Source organism: Peromyscus californicus, unplaced genomic scaffold, assembly GCF_007827085.1.
Source record: "Peromyscus californicus insignis strain IS unplaced genomic scaffold, ASM782708v3 Scaffold_4__1_contigs__length_199733344, whole genome shotgun sequence".
NCBI classification, from domain to species: domain Eukaryota; kingdom Metazoa; phylum Chordata; class Mammalia; order Rodentia; family Cricetidae; genus Peromyscus; species Peromyscus californicus.
In genome coordinates this window covers 52,672,221-52,688,314 of record NW_026294562.1, presented here as the reverse complement: position 1 = coordinate 52,688,314, position 16,094 = coordinate 52,672,221, and the positions used below count along the sequence as shown (strand labels likewise).

The following is a 16,094-nucleotide window of genomic DNA, read 5'->3' as shown; positions in this document are numbered from 1 at the left end:
TTAACATCAAGAACTCTATACCATGATGAAGAAAAGCAATATATTATTTTGGTACAAAAAAAAATGTTAAGGTGAAAAGGCAGAGGGGGCCTATTCTAATGTTTCCCTCCTGGAGGGAAAACTGATTCTCAGCATAAACAGGGCTGCATTGAGTGAGGCAAGATTAAAAGCACTTGGGCATGGAGGTTCTGGCTTCAGAAAGCACTCAAGTATTCTTCAGGTGTGAGACAGGCGTTGCCCAACAAGAGCATCGGTCTCAGAGCTCCACTCTGGGTCACCCCTCTCCTGAGGCCGGTATGGGGCGGCTTCAGACTTGCACTGCATGACCTGGAGCATCAAGACCAGACACCACAATACCAGATTCACCCAAGAGGAGGTCTGTGAGAGAAAACAGGAGTGTGAGGAAGGAAGCCATCTCCAATCCAGTCCTACCCACACAATACCCTCTCTATTCAGAATCAGGTAACAAGCCCATGGCTACTTTGAGCTTTTGACTGAATTACAGGCAAGCATACATTACATGGTGAACACTCTTAAGCTACAGATATTTAATCTTAGTATAACCCTTTGTCTCACTTCAGCGTTTTGTAGATTGGAGTAAAACTGCACAGCAGTTCCAGGGGGTGTCCATGAGATTTTCTGGGCTTCAGAGCAGCTGTGAGATTAAAGAGAGTTGTGAGAAAGGGGACATGCTCTAAGCACACTTATGGGGATAAAGATGGGGACTTAAATGACTTGTTCCCTACAGAGGGAGATAATCCCTGCCAGGCTTCCCTCCCTCTCCCATTACCTAATTGTATGGTTCAAGGAGATGATGGAATTGCAGAGAGAATTGGTGCCAAATCGAAGTATACAGGCAGACACTAAGACCAGGAAGATGGCTATAGCTGAGATGGCCAAAGCAATTCGGAGCCCTATAGAACCTCTGAGGGAGAGAAAACAAGCTTTGTGGCTTAGATGGGACTCATCTCACCTTGGTCCCTTGTCCTCAGCAGGGCAATCAATCACCTGTGAGAGTCCTCGATGCAGCTGCTGTAGACCCAGAAGAGGAGCAGCAGAAGGCAGTAGAGGGCCAAGAGGCCGGAAGCCCCAGCTACAAAGTAGCAGAGGGAAGAGGCTGAGGGACTTGACAAGACCAGAGAGGAGCCATTGAGGGCAGCCACACCATACAAGGGACAGCTACCACCGAAGGAGCCCTGTGGAGAGAAGCTGTTAAGTCCTTGGTGGTTCAGTGCCCTGAGATGCAGGTTACTGCCAAATGTTAGGGCTAGTTCCCAAATTAGGAGAGACTGATGTGGATCTGCTGGGAGCCAAGTCTGCAGGGCCCAGAGGGGTCAGAAAATTCAGTGGGTTGTAATATAAAGAACTCAGGAGAAGCACAGCAGTGGTGGTGCACTCCTTTGACCTCAGCACCCAGGAGGCAGAGGCAGGTGGACCTGTTAGTCCTGTAGCCTGGCCTACAGAGGGAGTGCCAAAACTACACAGAAACCCTGGGGGGTGGGAGGGGGAGACGGACCCCAAGAGAAATAACAAGCTTCACATTTCCCTGTGAGCAGAGTAAACCCTGACTTTGTGTGCCCTTTAACCAGCAGCTCTCGTAGTCTGTAAAAGAGTGTTGTACACTCCTATAGTGACTCAAAGTGCTCTTACCAAGACTGCCCAGCAGTAGTAAACCTTAAATGTACGTAGGTGTATTCGTTTCCTTATTTCACACACACCGCATTACAATCATGCGGGACCTTGATCACCTCCACCACACTACGTTTTGGGGGTTTTGGGGGCACAAATGTTCCTATTAGATGGATGCAAAGACTGGGCCTGTGTGTCTCAGCACCCAAGTAAGCTTAATAACCGGCTGGATGACACTCTGCCTGTCTAGCTCCTTTAGCAAGGAAACAACTTTGGGACCGACTTCTCAGTCCCTAGGCCCGATGGAGCTACCGCGGCCAGTCCCCGACGCTCGACCCCAGGACTAGCCCGCCCCGCAGCCGCACCTGGGTCCTAGTCAGTGCCGCGGCCGCCACGGCCCCACACAGGAAGGAGGCAGCAAACAGCGCGAGCTCAACTCGCTGCAACCAGCGCAGCGCCATGGCGCCCAGGCCACCAGGAAGCCAACCGCCCAAGCCCCGCCCACGAGCACAGACACGTCACTTCCTAGTGCGGGTTTATTCTTGGAGGGCCGACGGCCTCACAGTGGCAAGTACAGGGAATAGTCCGAGAGCGCCCAGCGGCGAGCCGGGCGGCCGGTGCGGCCGATCATGGGCAACTTCTGCACGTAGCGGGACGCTGGGCTGGGTCCATAGGGCGCGGGAAAAGCAGTCTGGAAGAGGCGCCCGCGGCAGCGCCGCCCGGCCTGACGCCCGGCGATGATAAAACGGAAGTGAGGGGCACCGCGGGGCGCAAAGCGGCTCTTCTGGAAGACGTCTCGCATTCCCGCGCCAGGACCCTGCTGACGAGGAGCGCCCCGCGCCCGGTGCACGCGCGGCAGCGGCCTGCTCTCGGAGGCGGCGGCGGCGGCGGCGGCCGCGGGGCCCCCGCCGAGCGGGCTCTCGTCCCCCTGCGGGCTCACCACGGCGCTAGCAGTCAGCTGCGGCATTTTCCGCACCGAGTCTGGGGCGGCCACTGGCTCCTTCTTGTCTCCGGGTGGTCGCGGGGTCGTGGGCGCGGGCTGGCCAGTGCCGAAGCGAGTGGCCAGGCTGTCACCGAAGAAGGCGTACAACTCTCGGTAGATGTCTGCCAGGGTCAAGGAAGAAGGGTCCTCTGGCCGGGCGCCTCCTGGCGGCAGGGAGAGACCAGACCCAAAGCCGGCTTCGGCACCGCCCCCCGGAGGAGACTCTTGCAGGAGAAGGCTGTCCCAAGGCAGGTCCTCGGCACGATGGCACCCTCTCCCGCCAAGACCACAGCGGTTGGGCTCTGCTGCCTGGGCTTTCATCTTCAGCAGTCGCTCTACGGCCACCTGTACACAAAGAGCTAGAAGGAACCTGGGCCAACAGGCACCTCAAAGTAAACCTGCTGAGCTCCTGAAATAAGGGGAAGCTGGGGCTGTCCACTCACCAGAATAGCTCCATAGACTTTGTGCCCATCCGCTTTAACCTGGGCATTAGATACCGAATAGTCATCCAGCACCGCCTGCAAGTTTGTCCAGTAAGTGGGCAGATGTGGGTACAGGACTCGTTCTACTGCCTAGAAGGGAAAAAAGGAATGCAGTAAGCAACCTCGGTTCATACGCCCTCTTGAGTACCCTTTCCCACAAAAGACCCAATCGGCGGATTGTTGTCGGGGCCTAGTCCTCAATTTCCTCATTGAGGTATCCAACGTTTCTCTGAGATCTACTATATGTGCAAGCTTTTGGTAGGCATGAGGCATAAAAACAAACACAGGCAATATAAAAAGACCCATTTCTGGCACTTAAACAGTGGGCTAATAAGACATAATTAAATCATTACAACATAAAAACTGCTTGTAGACTGTTTGTGAATACAATCAGCAGGAAAGTATTGTTAATGAGAAACAGGAGCTGAGTTCAGACCACACACACAAAAACAATCAAGAAACCTTGTTGAAATGACTTTGCTGGGAGCCCAGACTGGGTCTTGAATTCCTGAGAATTCCCTTTCTTTAGCTTCCCAAGTTCTGGGATTATAGGCAGTGTACTACCACACATGGCTTTAACTGTGCAGGTTTTTGTTTTTTTTTTTCCGAGACAGGGTTTCTCTGTATAGTTTTGGTGCCTGTCCTGGATCTCACTCTGTAGACCAGGCTGGCCTTGAACTCAGAGATCCACCTGGCTCTGCATCCAGAGTGCTAGGATTAAAGGCATGTGCCACCACCGCCCGACTTGATTGTGCAGTTTTTTGTTTTTTGTTTGTTTTTTTTTTTTTTTTTTGGTTTTTCGAGACAGGGTTTCTCTGTATAGTGCTGCACCTTTCCTGGAACTCACTCTGTAGTCCAGGCTGGCCTCGAACTCACAGAGATCCGCCTGGCTCTGCCTCCCGAGTGCTGGGATTAAAGGCGTGCGCCACCACGGCCCGGCCGATTGTGCAGTTTTAAATTGAGTAGTTTGGGGGGGGGCAATTAAGACTAAACAAAAACTATGATATTTCAGTGGGCTCTGACATGTAAGTTAGACTTGGATCACTCATCCACAGAGCATGAACATTTGAAAATGCTGACCACTTGTCAAATTCCTAGGGAAAATGTTACTGACACAAAGAAATAGGGATTACATTTTAAATAACTGTAATTACAAAAGACACTAAAACATACTTCTTAAATTTACAGAAATCAATATACACTCAGAAAAGTGATCTCAAACATAAATCAGCAAGATTTTGAGGTGCAGGTCTGTAACCCTAGCATTCACAAGTCTAATTCCAAGTTTGAGGCCAGCCTGGGCTTCACTTTAAGTCCCAGTTTTTGTTTTTGTTTTTTGTTTTTTTTTGGTTTTTCGAGACAGGGTTTCTCTGTGTAGCTTTGCGCCTTTCCTGGAACTCGCTTTGGAGACCAGGCTGGCCTCGAACTCACAGAGATCCGCCTGGCTCTGCCTCCTGAGTGCTGGGATTAAAGGCGTGCGCCACCACCGCCCGGCTAAGTCCCAGTTTTAAACAAAAACAGCTCATGCCTAGGCGGTTGGAGTGGGGGAGGGCAGAAAAAGCAGTTGGATCTCTGAGTCCATGAGGCTAGCCTGGTCCACAGAGCAAGTTCCAGGGCTGCCAGGGAAACCCTGTTTAGAAAAAACAGTAAGAAGGGGCCGGGGAGATAGTTCAACGATTAAAAGAACTGGTTGCTCTTTCAGAGGACCTGGGTTCACAGCCAATAACAACAATAATAATAATAAACAAAAAAGCATTGAGGGCCCAGCAGGATGGTTCATTGTGTAAGGGCACTTGCTGTACAAGCCTGGTGACCCTGAACCCAGGTAGAGTTAAAAGAGAGAACTGGGCAGCTTCTGACACTTACAGCCTGCCTGCTCTGGGATATTTTCCTTTTAAACTCTAATAAAATTGTCCTTGAGCTTAAAACACACACATACCAACAAGGAACAACCCCCGGGAAGACACTACAGCAGCATTACAGCAAGAATCTGGGAAGAAATATAACAAACGGGGCGGGGTGAGAGGTGGGGCAGCACCGACCAAGTCTGAACAAGACCCAGGGTCTGACAGCCAGCACTGCAGATTAAAGTGTGTTGGTACCTTAGGGCAGTTGTGAAAGCACCCTAAAAGATTGTGAGGACGTTAAAAAAAGGAGATATTACTTGATATTTCTCTAGAACTTAAAAATAATACAAATTCAAAATGAAACAAAGAGCATGATTCCAAGTATCAAAGAGTGACTCAGTGAACAGTCGTATAACAGAATTTAGGCACATAGTCGTCTGGTGATTTCTATGGATGCCAAACTTCTGCTCACTATAAAACATGCAATTAAAAAAAAACCAAAACACAAAACTGAAGCCGAGTATGGTGCCTGAGGCAGGAGGATCACAAATTGAAGGCCAGTATGGACTACAAAACAAGCACTGTGTCAAACAAAAAACCCAAAGAAAAAAGGGGAGAAACAAAGAAATTGAGGGTAGTTCCTAAGACGGTGTTATGGAATGGGCAAGAATTCATACTATAAAGACCTCCAAGCAGGAGTTCTAAAGGGATGACACATTTACATATAGACCAACATGGCATACAATAAACCTGGCCGCATCAAACACACACCACTTTTATAATAAAATATACATGAATGCTATTTTTCCAACACACATGGCAACTCTCAAAAGATCTGTGAGAAAAGCCAGGGTCCTCACCTTCCAGCCTACAGCATGCAGCCCTACCACAGCCCCATAGTGAGAACAGAGAGGCCGAACAGGGTCTGTCAGGACCTTCTGCAGGGAGAGCAGAATCTGTTGATAGAGGCCACTTACAAGGTCCCCGTGAGTCCTGTGGAAGCAACAGGTAGGAAAGGGAATAAGGTACTGCACACAGAGCCGAGCATTTGTAAGGCACTCTGGGACAGGCTGCCAGATTTGACTGGCCCAGAATCCAAGGGACAAAAAGACTAGTATCTTGGTATATTTGTAATTGTACCACGACACGCCAGCTAGGGAGCGCTAAGGAAGGGTTCCACACTCAACATTCAATCTCAAAGCCAGAGGCTTCAGAGAGTTCCCTACCACAACCCGGCTGACTGTGTAAGCTATCCCACACTCTGTGCAGCTCGAGCCCAGCGGCTACCAGAAGATGTGGCTGAGGAGAAGAGCAGCCCCATCCCGAAGAGTCCAGTGGTCATTCAAAGGGTTGATGGAGGCGGCCAGCGGCTCCAAGACACAGTAGAGCACACTGCCCACCAGGGATCGGACATAGGGCCCCAAGCAGAGGTGTGGGTTCCGCATCAAGCTCCGTGCCACCTGCAGGAGTCGGTGCAGCTGCTCCAGGTCGTGGCTTACAGATTTTACCTGTTGGTAAATGTGGGCTGCTTAGGGAGACAGAGAGACAGGGCCTGCCACTCTGACAGCATCTGCTAGGAGCCCTGAACACTGTGGGGTCACCCTCACTCAAAGTTGGTCACTTACCCCACTGACCACATAAACAAAGTAAGGCAGGAGTGCCGCGATCTTGGAGTTTGTCTGCAGGTCCTGGAGGGCGACCTGAAAGGAACGTCTTTATGAAAAGAGTCACCATCCTGGAGGGGGGTTAGCACTGCACCCATGTGTTATGATGTTAAAGGTCCATGCCCCGATGCAGAAATCCCATCAGTTTCAACCTACAGAAACCCACTAGCCTCTAAATCACAGAGATCCGCCTGCCTCTGCCTCCTGAGTGCTGGGATTAAAGGTGTGTGCCACCACCACCCAGCCAGCAGAAGACATTTATTACAGTAAAAACCTTAAGTCAGGGTGGAGAGATGGCTAAGTAGTTAAGAGCACTTGCTGTTCTTGCAGAGGACCAGAGTTCAGTTCCCAGCACCACATAACAGCTTACAACTGTCCAGTTCTAAGGGATACACGCCCTTTTCCGACCTCCATGGGCACTAAACAAAAATGACCCACTTACTTAAGTGCATGCAGGCAAAATACTAGACACATAAAATAAGAAATAAGTAATTCAGCCAGGCAGTGGTAGTGCACGCCTTTAGTCCCAGCACTCAGAAGGCAGAGGCAGGCGGATCTCTTTGAGTTCGAAGCCAGTCTGGTCTACAGAGGGAGTTCCAGAACAGCCAAGACTACACAGAGAAACCCTGTCTTGAAAAACCCAAAATAAATATAGAAATTAAAATAAAATAATTCTTTAAAAAATTAAAAAGCAACTGAGTAGTGGAGCACACCTTTAATCATAGCACTAGAGGCAGAGGCAGGAGGATCTCTGAGTTCTAGGCCAGTCTGGTCTCTAGAGCTAGTTCTAGGACAACCAAGGCTACACAAAGAAACCCTGTCTCAAAACAGACAATCAAACAAAAAGCAAAAAGCTTGGCATGGCGGTTCACACTTTTAATCCTAGAGCTCTGGGGAAGTAGGAAGGCAGATATCTGAGTTCATGGTCAGCTGAGTCTACATAGAGAGTTCCAGACCAACCAGGGCTACATGGAGAGACCCTGTCTCAAAAATATATAAGCCGGGCGGTGGTGGCGCACGCCTTTAATCCCAGCACTGGGGAGGCAGAGCCAGGCGGATCTCTGTGAGTTTGAGGCCAGCCTGGACTACAGAGTGAGTTCCAGGAAAGGCGCAGCACTACACAGAGAAACCCTGTCTCGAAAAACCAAAAAAAAAAAAAAAAAAAAAAAATATATGTGTGTGTATATATATATATATATATATATATATATATGTCAAACAAACAAAGAAAACCACCTCATCCATAAACTGCTACGACCTGGACCTGCCAAACCCTCTAGATAAAGATCTGAAATTGCAAAGAGGCTTAGCTCCCAGGCACACAGCTGCCACCGATAGGTGACTAAGAAGCAAAGCAAGAGCTAAGTTTTTATTTCCTTTTGTTCTCTGCTGAGTGAGAGGGGGTCTTATAAAGTAGCCCACAGCCCGGCCTCAAACTTGCAATCTTCCTACCAGGGCTGAGATTACAGGCCCACACCACCACAACTGCTTCTGTGTTATTTGTTTTACAGTGTTGGGACTTTCAATCCAGGCCTTTGAACATGCTAACTAATGCATGAGCAGCCTAGCAGTCAAGTTTTGAGAACAATGTCATATGCTGGCAATGTTCCTAGTTTTTAAGTGAAATAGCAGCCAGATATGGGAAAGTGGGGGATCTCAATTGTCATACAGAAAAGTCACATGGCTGGGCAAACCACAGCCTCGTCTGATTGTGGACAGGAGAGGAAAGACTTCAGGTGGTGTCCAGAGGCTAAAGCAATAGGAGCGGGAACCAGCCCAGGAACTATGTCTGCAGAGCAGGCCTGGCTGGGCACCTGGGGGCACCCGACCTGGACATCTACTTCTCCTTTCCTTACCAAGTCCAGACAAACAAATGCCTCGATGGGCATGGGGGCTCATATCTTTAATCCCAAGCACTCAGGAGGCAGAGGCAGGTAGATCTCTGTGAGTTTGAGGCCAGCCTGGTCTACAGAGTGAGTTCCAGGACTGCCAGGGCTACACAGAGAAACCCTGTCTCCAAAAACAAAACAAAAAACAACAACAACAAAAAAAAAAACACAGACACACAAATAAATAAATAAATAAAATAAAATAAATGCCTCATTTGGCTCCAGATCAATAGACACCTCAAAAAATGGGACTTCCGAATGAAGGTATGAGAACACCATCATCAGAAGTTCCTTCTGTGTTGCCCATTGCCCATTTAACAAGGATTTCTACTAGAGCATAAAGGGGTCAGGACTGGGATAGTAGGGGGCCACTCAGAGAGCACGCATGGGGCACGCGCACGCACACGCGCGCGCGCGCGCACACACACACACACACACACCCCACTAGAGAATGGGTTCCACCACAGTAACTAGTTCATCTACAGAGGGCAAGAACTAGACAACGGGAAATATTCCACACGATTTGAAACTTGGACTTCGTGCCCAGTCAGCTCTCTGTTTCACCTTCATCAGCTGTGGATCATCCCCCAGGACAGCCCGTGTCACTTGCTGGTAATATTTGAGAAGGTCATCTGTCAGTGAAGACACCGCACTGGGCACTGTGAGAAGACAGGAAGGAAGTGGTCACAGATGGAGCAATAGCCTTCTCAAGGCTCCCTCAGCCTGCCACCCTCCAACCACCACACCCACCCACAGGAACTGGATCGAGCAGGACATGACGGCCAAGCTGCTCCAACTGCACTCTCATCAGGCAGGCTCCGCACGTCTCTGCTCTCTCTACTCCCACCCACCCCTGCCACAGACTGCTGCTCAGTTCTCAAGCTCCCATTGGACAAGACTCAGGCTCTCTGAAACTCTGCCCAGCATACCCCGGAAGTACTTCTTGGGGACCTCAGATTACAGCACATACTTCTGTCTTGGCCTCCAACATACATTATGAATGGTAACGGGTCTGGGTTCCACCTCTGACCATAAGCCTCTGGACAAAGGCATGTGTTCCTTTAGAACTCAGCAGGCATCTGTAAATGCTTGGCAGATGAAGACCCAAAGGCACAGAGGCCCTCACTCTTCCAGACAGCCGTTTTCCACACTGACATTTACTTACCTGATCCTTGAGGTGCCAGGTTTCCTTTGCCATCCAGATAGGAGACATGAACTAAAATCAAGGGAAAGAGATGGATGTCAGTTGGGATTTCGCCCCTTCAAATTTCCTAAAAGTTGGCCCGTCAGCACCACTCAGACCCCAGTTCCCGTCCCACACCGAGAAGGACCCGAGCAGCCACCTCTGACAGCCGTCTCGGCACAGCCCTTGGGGATGTTGGTGGCCAGTGCCAGCTCCACCAGGTTCACTTCTCGGTCCTCTGGAAAGTAGAGCTCGCCCTCCCTTGCGGGGCGCAAGGGCAGTGCCTCCTGGGATCCGTAGCCACACACAGCCTGAGGAGGAAGGATTAGCAAGCAGGATGACTGGACATAATAACAACAACAACAATAAAAAAGCAAATAAATTAACAAAAGCTGAAGCATCCAGAATGATGTCAGAACATGGTAAAGAAAGGCACTATAATATGGTTCCCTTATTTTTGTCTATCACAGCTCCTGAACAAAGGTTCTGTAGTTTCTTACCATCCTTCATGTTGTATTTTTTTTTTTTTTTTTTTTGGTTTTTCGAGACAGGGTTTCTCTGTGTAGCTTTGTGCCTTTCCTGGATCTCGCTCTATAGACCAGGCTGGCCTCGAACTCACAAAGATCTGCCTGCCTCTGCCTCCCGAGTGCTGGGATTAAAGGTGTGCGCCACCACCGCCCGGCTTCATGTTGTATTTTATATTTAAATTTTTTTTTTTTTTTTAAGGTTTATTTATTTATTATGTATACAGTGTTCTGCCTGCATGTATGCCTGCAGGTCAGAAGAGGGCACCAGATCTCATTACAGATGGTTGTGAGCCACCATGTGGTTGCTGGGAATTGAACTCAGGACCTCTGGAAGACCAGTCAGTACTCTTAACCTATAAGTCATCTCTCCAGCCCCTTAAAATGTTCTTAATTGGAACTGGGTGTCAGCCCACTATACATAGTGAGATTCTGCCTCAAAAACACTCATATTCCTTTGGTATGGGCCCAGCGCCTGACCTGCTGCGCTGTGTGTGTGTGTGTCTCATGCTGCAGCACACTGCCAGCCCTGATCGGAACAGGTAAGGTGGCCCCATGCCACCTGAGCCCTCTGTGGCCACACTCCACTTACCTCTACACTGCTCCACCTGAGAGCCCTGTTGAAGTCCTCTACAGTCAGCTTCCTCCGTCTGGTGTGTTTCATGAACTGAGAACTATTCTGTGAGGGGAGGGATAGAAGGCGGAGTTAGGAAGCAGGGAGCAGGTGTGGGAACCCCCAAAGGAAATGGCTTAGACTGAGCGGACAAAGAGGACCCCATGCCAGCAATCAGAAAGCCTGCATTTCCAGCTCAGCCTCGGTAAAACTTTTGAATGTCATGCCCCCAGCTGTGTGCCTCAGTCTCTTGTGTGGAGTATCACCATCCATCCATTCTGCCCAGGCAGCAGAACACTGTAAAGAAGTGCCGTAAGAAAGTGCTCAGCTAGTGTTTTCGTTTCCAGACATCTGACTAGAAAGGGACTCTCTTTTGTTTTGGTTTCTTTTGTTTTTTCAAGACAAGGTTTCTCTTGTGTAGCCAGAGCTGTCCAGGAACTAGCTGTAGATCTGGCCTTGAACTCAGAGATCCACCCGCCTCTGCCTCCCGAGTGCTGAGATTAAAGGCGTGCGCCGCCACTGCCTGGCTTAGAAAAGGCCTCTTTAAAAGGCCTAGACTGTCTCCTACCCTCAAAGCACAAGGTACCCAACATACGTTTGTTGAACAAGTCAGCGTGCAAGGAGGTAACAGGAAGAACAAAGGGAGCAGGGTAAGGAGAACCAAGAGCAGCATACCTGGGTGGCCTCTCTGAGACGGTAGCATACATCTTCAGCGAGCAGAGCAGCCACCTCATCACTCAGCTCCAGCCCTGTGCTCTCTGCCATGAGCCGAACTGACTCCCGAGGGATCTCCACAAACCTCCGCTCTTCTCTCTCTGACATGGCCCCAGTGGAGCTGAGAGTGGAAACACAAGGAAGGGTTGAAAAAGCTGTCTAGTATCTCTAAGTTTCCCCCAAGCACCGGTCAAGCGACACCCTTTCAATCGCACCTGCTCCTCTTGCTCTACAATCCACAAACAGGGAGCTTAGAGGCTCAACAAAGCCCATGCCAAGGTGACCCACCCAGGCCTGCTCCCAGGACTCCAGCAAGGATTCACGATTCTTTATCTCTAAAACCAATGGGCAACCCATATAACCCCACCACCCTCCTCCCAGGGGTCCCCTGTTGCTTTTGGAAAACGGAACAAAACTGGCCCAAGCTGGAAAGGCTATGCACATGCCGTGTGTCTGCTTCTCCCCTTGTGTTCTGCGTGTCTACCCATGGCCACCTTCCATTCCGTATTTCAGGACCGCAGTCCACTCTGTTTCTTCTGTGTGACACTCCCCCTTCCTTGCTCTCCTCCCCAAATCTCTCTGACTCAGTGACCAATCATCTACTCCCCTTCAGATCACTGTTCAAATGTCACCTGCTCAGGGAGCTCTTCCCAGATCGTGTAAATGTCCCTGTCATTTGTCTTTAAAGCAGTTCTGAGGCAGGAGCATGGATGGTTCAAAGCCCACCTGGACTATGAAGTGAATTCAAGGCTACCCTAACAACTCAGACTATCTCAAACTAAAATGTAAAAAGAAGGCTGGAGCTGAAGTGATGGCACACACCTTTAATTCCAGCATTCAGGAGGCAGAGGCAGGTGGATCTGAGTTTGAGGCCAGCCTGGTCTACAGAGCAAATTCTAGGACGGCCAAGTTCACATAGAAACCCTGTCTCAAGAAAAAAAATTAAAATTAAAAATAATTAAATAAATGAAATAATAAAAAAAAAAGGCTGAAGATATAGAACTCAGTCGTAAAGAGAGTTTTCCTAACACGTGTGAGCCTTAGGTTCAAACAGTAGTTCATACCAGAAGACAACCTTGGGCGTCACTCCTCCTGAGGAGCTGACTACTGTGCTTTTTGTTTGTTTGTTTGTTTGTTTTTTTGTTTTTTTGAGACAGGGTTTCTCTGTGTAGCTTTGGGCCTGTCCTGGATCTCGCTCTGTAGACCAGGCTGGCCTCGAACTCACAGAGATCCGCCTGCCTCTGCCTCCCGAGTGCTGGGATTACCACCACCACCGCCGCCCGGCGTCTACTGTGCTTTTGAGGCAGGGTCTCTCACTGGAACCTGGGGTCCACAGATTAGGTTAGGCTGGCTCCTCAGCAAGCTCCGGGGACCCGCCCTTCTTGGCATGCCCAGGGTTGGGGACAAGCTCACTGCCCCCAGCTTTTTACCATCACTCCCACTCATTTTAAAGGGGTGCTGAGAATCAGCATGTGGTCCCCAGACGACCATGAGCTGCCCACCATAATCTCTATGCTTACCTTTGCATCCCAAGTGTCCAGCAGCGTCAGCACATACCACACCCTTATTAACACTTGCTGAAAAGAGAAGAACAGTTATAAAAGCCTCTCTGTTTAGTCCCGGAACTCTGTAGCCCAGGCTGGCCTTGAACTCACAGAGATCCGCCTGCCTCTGCCTCCCGAGTGCTGGGATTAAAGGTGTGTGCCAGCACTCCTGGCCTAGAACTGCTATTTTTCTTTTTCTTTAAAGATTTATTTTTATGTTCATTGGTGTTTTGTCTGTATGTATGTCTAGGTGAGGGTGCCAGATCTCCTTGAGCTGGAGTTACAGACAGTTGTGAGCTGCCATGAGGGTGCTGGGAATTGAACCTGGGGTCCTCCAGAAGACCAGCCAGTGCTCTTAACCACTGAGTCATCTCTCCAGCACAGCTATTTTTCTAAGTATATAAATGTCTGTGGCTTCCAGCTAGCAACACTCTATCACCTCATCCTACCCTCATTAACAAGATATATAATATACATTTTGTCCATTTCACAAAGCCATGAAAGTCATAGCTCAGAGACGTTACCTAGATTGTCCATGACCAACCAGTAATCACTGAGTAATTAGATGGCAGGGACTCGAACCCTTGTCGTAAATTAACTCGGGATACTACATTTACGAGCAGCCGGCTTGGGTTTGAACTAGGCCTGGCTTCATAGCCAAGGATTTGGAGTCCCACCATTAGACTACCACTGGATGAGTACGCTTCAGTTTTCCCATCTGTGAAATGGGAGCACCCATTCTTGTGGAAAGCCAGGAGGGAGTTTCTCTATTTTTGTCCCCCTAGTGAGACCTCACAAAGTCAGGTCTGTGACCAGGGTCTACCACTCCTCAGTCTCCTGTCCTGCACATTCTCAGTTCCAAGTCTCTCCGACCAGGAGGCGTGGGAACCGACCTCCAAGGGCCTCTGGGTTGCGCATCCTCCGACCCACCTTCCTGCATCCCAGAACGAGAGGGCGTGGGTGGAGTGGGGAGGTCAAGGGTTACGGAACTTGTGTCACGTGCTCGGTGAAGGGGGCGGGCTCCCGCGGGCCCCGAGGCTGGGGAGCAGCCCACCGCGGGCCGCGAAGCCCTGGGCCCCGGGAGGGCCTGCTCACCTGCGGACTCCGGCGTTGCGAGGGCGCCTGCCGGGGAGGCGGCGGCTGCTTCCACTCACCGGCTCACGCTAATTCCCTCTCTCGGAGCCCAGGCTCCGCCCTCGATACGCGGAGCCAATCGGTGGCCGTCTACTGAGTTTCCCGCCCACCAATAGGCATCCCACCTCAGGATTGGTCAGTGTGAAAGAGCGGTGAAGGCACCGAGGTGTCGTTGGTCACGTGAGTGGCGCTTCTTAAAGCAACAGCTCTTGTTGGTTGGCTAGCGGGTGGTGTGCCCTGGCTGGACTGAATTAACATATTCTCCAGAGAGACAGTCCTCGCTCCCTTGAGCTTGCTATTCCAGAGCTAACAAGTTTTTTGGATCATAGTGAAGCTTTTGGTGCCTGACTTCGCTTTCCTGTTCAACCTATCTCTCCAATAATGCCCCCAACAGCAGCTGCTACTTCCCCTTCCCAGAAGAATAGATGGGGTTCCCAGGAGCTGTTCCCCTTGGACAGAAGGGACTTCTGCCCAAGGTGTGGTGGTGCACACCTTCAATCTCAGCACTAGGACGGCAGATGCAAAATATACATTTTGTCCATTTCACAAAGGACTTTTGTGAGTTCGAGGCCAGCCTGGTATGCAGTGACTCTAAAGAAATCCAAGCCGGGCAGTGGTGGCGCACGCCTTTAATCCCAGCACTCGGGAGGCAGAGGCAGGTGGATTTCTGTGAGTTCGAGGCCAGCCTGGGCTACCAAGTGAGTTCCAGGAGAGGCGCAAAGCTACACAGAGAAACCCTGTCTCGAAAAACCAAAAAAAAAAAAAGAAATCCAAAGAAGGTACAGACAGGCAATGGTCGTGCTTGCCCTTAATCCCAGCACTAGGGCGATAGATGCAAGCGGATCTCTGTGAGTTCAAGGCCAGCCTGGTCTACAGAATGAGTTCCAGGACAGAAAAAAAAAAAAAAAAAAAAAAAAAAAAAAGACAAGGAAGAGGAGGAGGAAGAGGTATTTCTGGCTGAGCCAAACACTTCAGATAAGCTCTGAACTCTGCTCTTTAGGCCCACGTCCCCCATTCTCCTGACTCGTGTTCTACACTATAGACTTAGAGTCCATACTACAGGCTTACAGGCTACAACTCATGCACTGCACTAACAGCTCTTTCCTAAACTCCTGTTAGGACAGTTCCTGTGTGTTCTTTCAATCCCCCCACCCTTTACCCTCTTCCTTTTGGGAAAAGATCTTACCTACATTTCTGCCTGGCCAGGAACTCATTGTATAGACCAAGCTGTTCTTCAGCAATCCTCACAAGCCTCTCCAAATGCAGGAAGTATGGATCTGTTTCAGCATTCCTGGTTTGTTGGCAAGTCTCAGTTGATAAAAAGTGACCTTCATCCAGCATACCACCCCACTCCAAGTAAAAGGGGAAATGGGGGTGCTGAGGCAGGAAGATTACAAATTTCAAGCCTGACTAAGCTAAAGGAGGAATTGGAGGTTAACCGGAACTACATAGTGAGACCATTCTCAAAACAGCTGGCAGGTGCTTCCAGATCTTCACTGCCATTTCATGCATGTGGAGGTCAGTTGACTTTCCAGAGTCGGTTCTCTTCTACCTTGTTGTTTCTGGGCAATGTAGTCCAAGCTAACTGGTCCCAAGCTTCTGGGTGTCCAGTCTCACCTCCCATCTCACTGTAAGGGTGCTAGGATTTCAGCTGTGAGCCCCTACAGCCAGCTTTATTATTATTTTGTTTTTATTGGGGGGAGGTTTGGTTTTTTTTAAACAGGGTGTTACTATGTACCTGTCTGCTCTAGAATTCACCGTGTAAACCAGGCTGGCCTTAAACTAGGCCTGTTTCTGCCTCCAGAGTGCAGGGATCAGAGATGTGTGCCAGCACACCTCATTCTAGTTTCTGATCTCTAAAAAAAGAAAAAATTGCCAGGTGGTGGTGG

General features: G+C 49.8%; 2 protein-coding genes across 4 annotated transcripts; both read right to left on the bottom strand.

Annotated features, from left to right (window-relative positions):
• Positions 1-26: 26 nt before the first annotated feature.
• On the bottom strand, positions 27-2,205 carry Tmem179b (transmembrane protein 179B). Its single transcript, XM_052713621.1, has 5 exons — positions 1,995-2,205; positions 1,009-1,196; positions 791-925; positions 577-655; positions 27-378 (listed from the first exon to the last, which is right to left on the bottom strand). The coding sequence occupies exons 1-5, from the start codon at positions 2,088-2,090 to the stop codon at positions 217-219; spliced, it is 660 nt and encodes a 219-aa protein (XP_052569581.1). The 5' UTR covers positions 2,091-2,205; the 3' UTR covers positions 27-216.
• On the bottom strand, positions 2,148-14,280 carry Taf6l (TATA-box binding protein associated factor 6 like). 3 transcript variants are annotated; one of them, XM_052713610.1, is made up of 12 exons: positions 14,167-14,280; positions 13,048-13,104; positions 11,489-11,648; positions 10,793-10,879; positions 9,837-9,987; positions 9,659-9,709; positions 9,058-9,152; positions 6,566-6,640; positions 6,228-6,448; positions 5,801-5,933; positions 3,055-3,183; positions 2,148-2,956 (listed from the first exon to the last, which is right to left on the bottom strand). In XM_052713610.1, the coding sequence occupies exons 2-12, from the start codon at positions 13,053-13,055 to the stop codon at positions 2,189-2,191; spliced, it is 1,878 nt and encodes a 625-aa protein (XP_052569570.1). In that variant the 5' UTR covers positions 13,056-13,104; positions 14,167-14,280; the 3' UTR covers positions 2,148-2,188. The 3 variants fall into 3 exon arrangements, with proteins under 3 accessions (XP_052569570.1, XP_052569571.1, XP_052569572.1); XM_052713611.1 differs by lacking the exon at positions 14,167-14,280 and adding an exon at positions 13,965-14,035; XM_052713612.1 differs by lacking the exon at positions 14,167-14,280 and adding an exon at positions 14,002-14,020.
• Positions 14,281-16,094: the final 1,814 nt, after the last annotated feature.

Bases quoted from the DNA above. Each gene is read 5' to 3' on its own strand.
- Tmem179b (XM_052713621.1), bottom strand. From the start codon at position 2,090: ATGGCGCTGCGCTGGTTGCAGCGAGTTGAGCTCGCGCTGTTTGCTGCC. The intron at 926-1,008 runs GTGATTGATTGC...TCTCTCCCTCAG, and splicing joins TGCATCGAGGACTCTCACAG to AGGTTCTATAGGGCTCCGAA. The intron at 379-576 runs GTGAGACAAAGG...TTTCTCTCACAG, and splicing joins CCAATCTACAAAACGCTGAA to ACCTCCTCTTGGGTGAATCT.
- Taf6l (XM_052713610.1), bottom strand. The intron at 10,880-11,488 runs GTATGCTGCTCT...CTCCCCTCACAG, and splicing joins GTCTCAGAGAGGCCACCCAG to AATAGTTCTCAGTTCATGAA. The intron at 6,641-9,057 runs GTGAAACAGAGA...CGTTCCTTTCAG, and splicing joins ATGATCCACAGCTGATGAAG to GTCGCCCTCCAGGACCTGCA.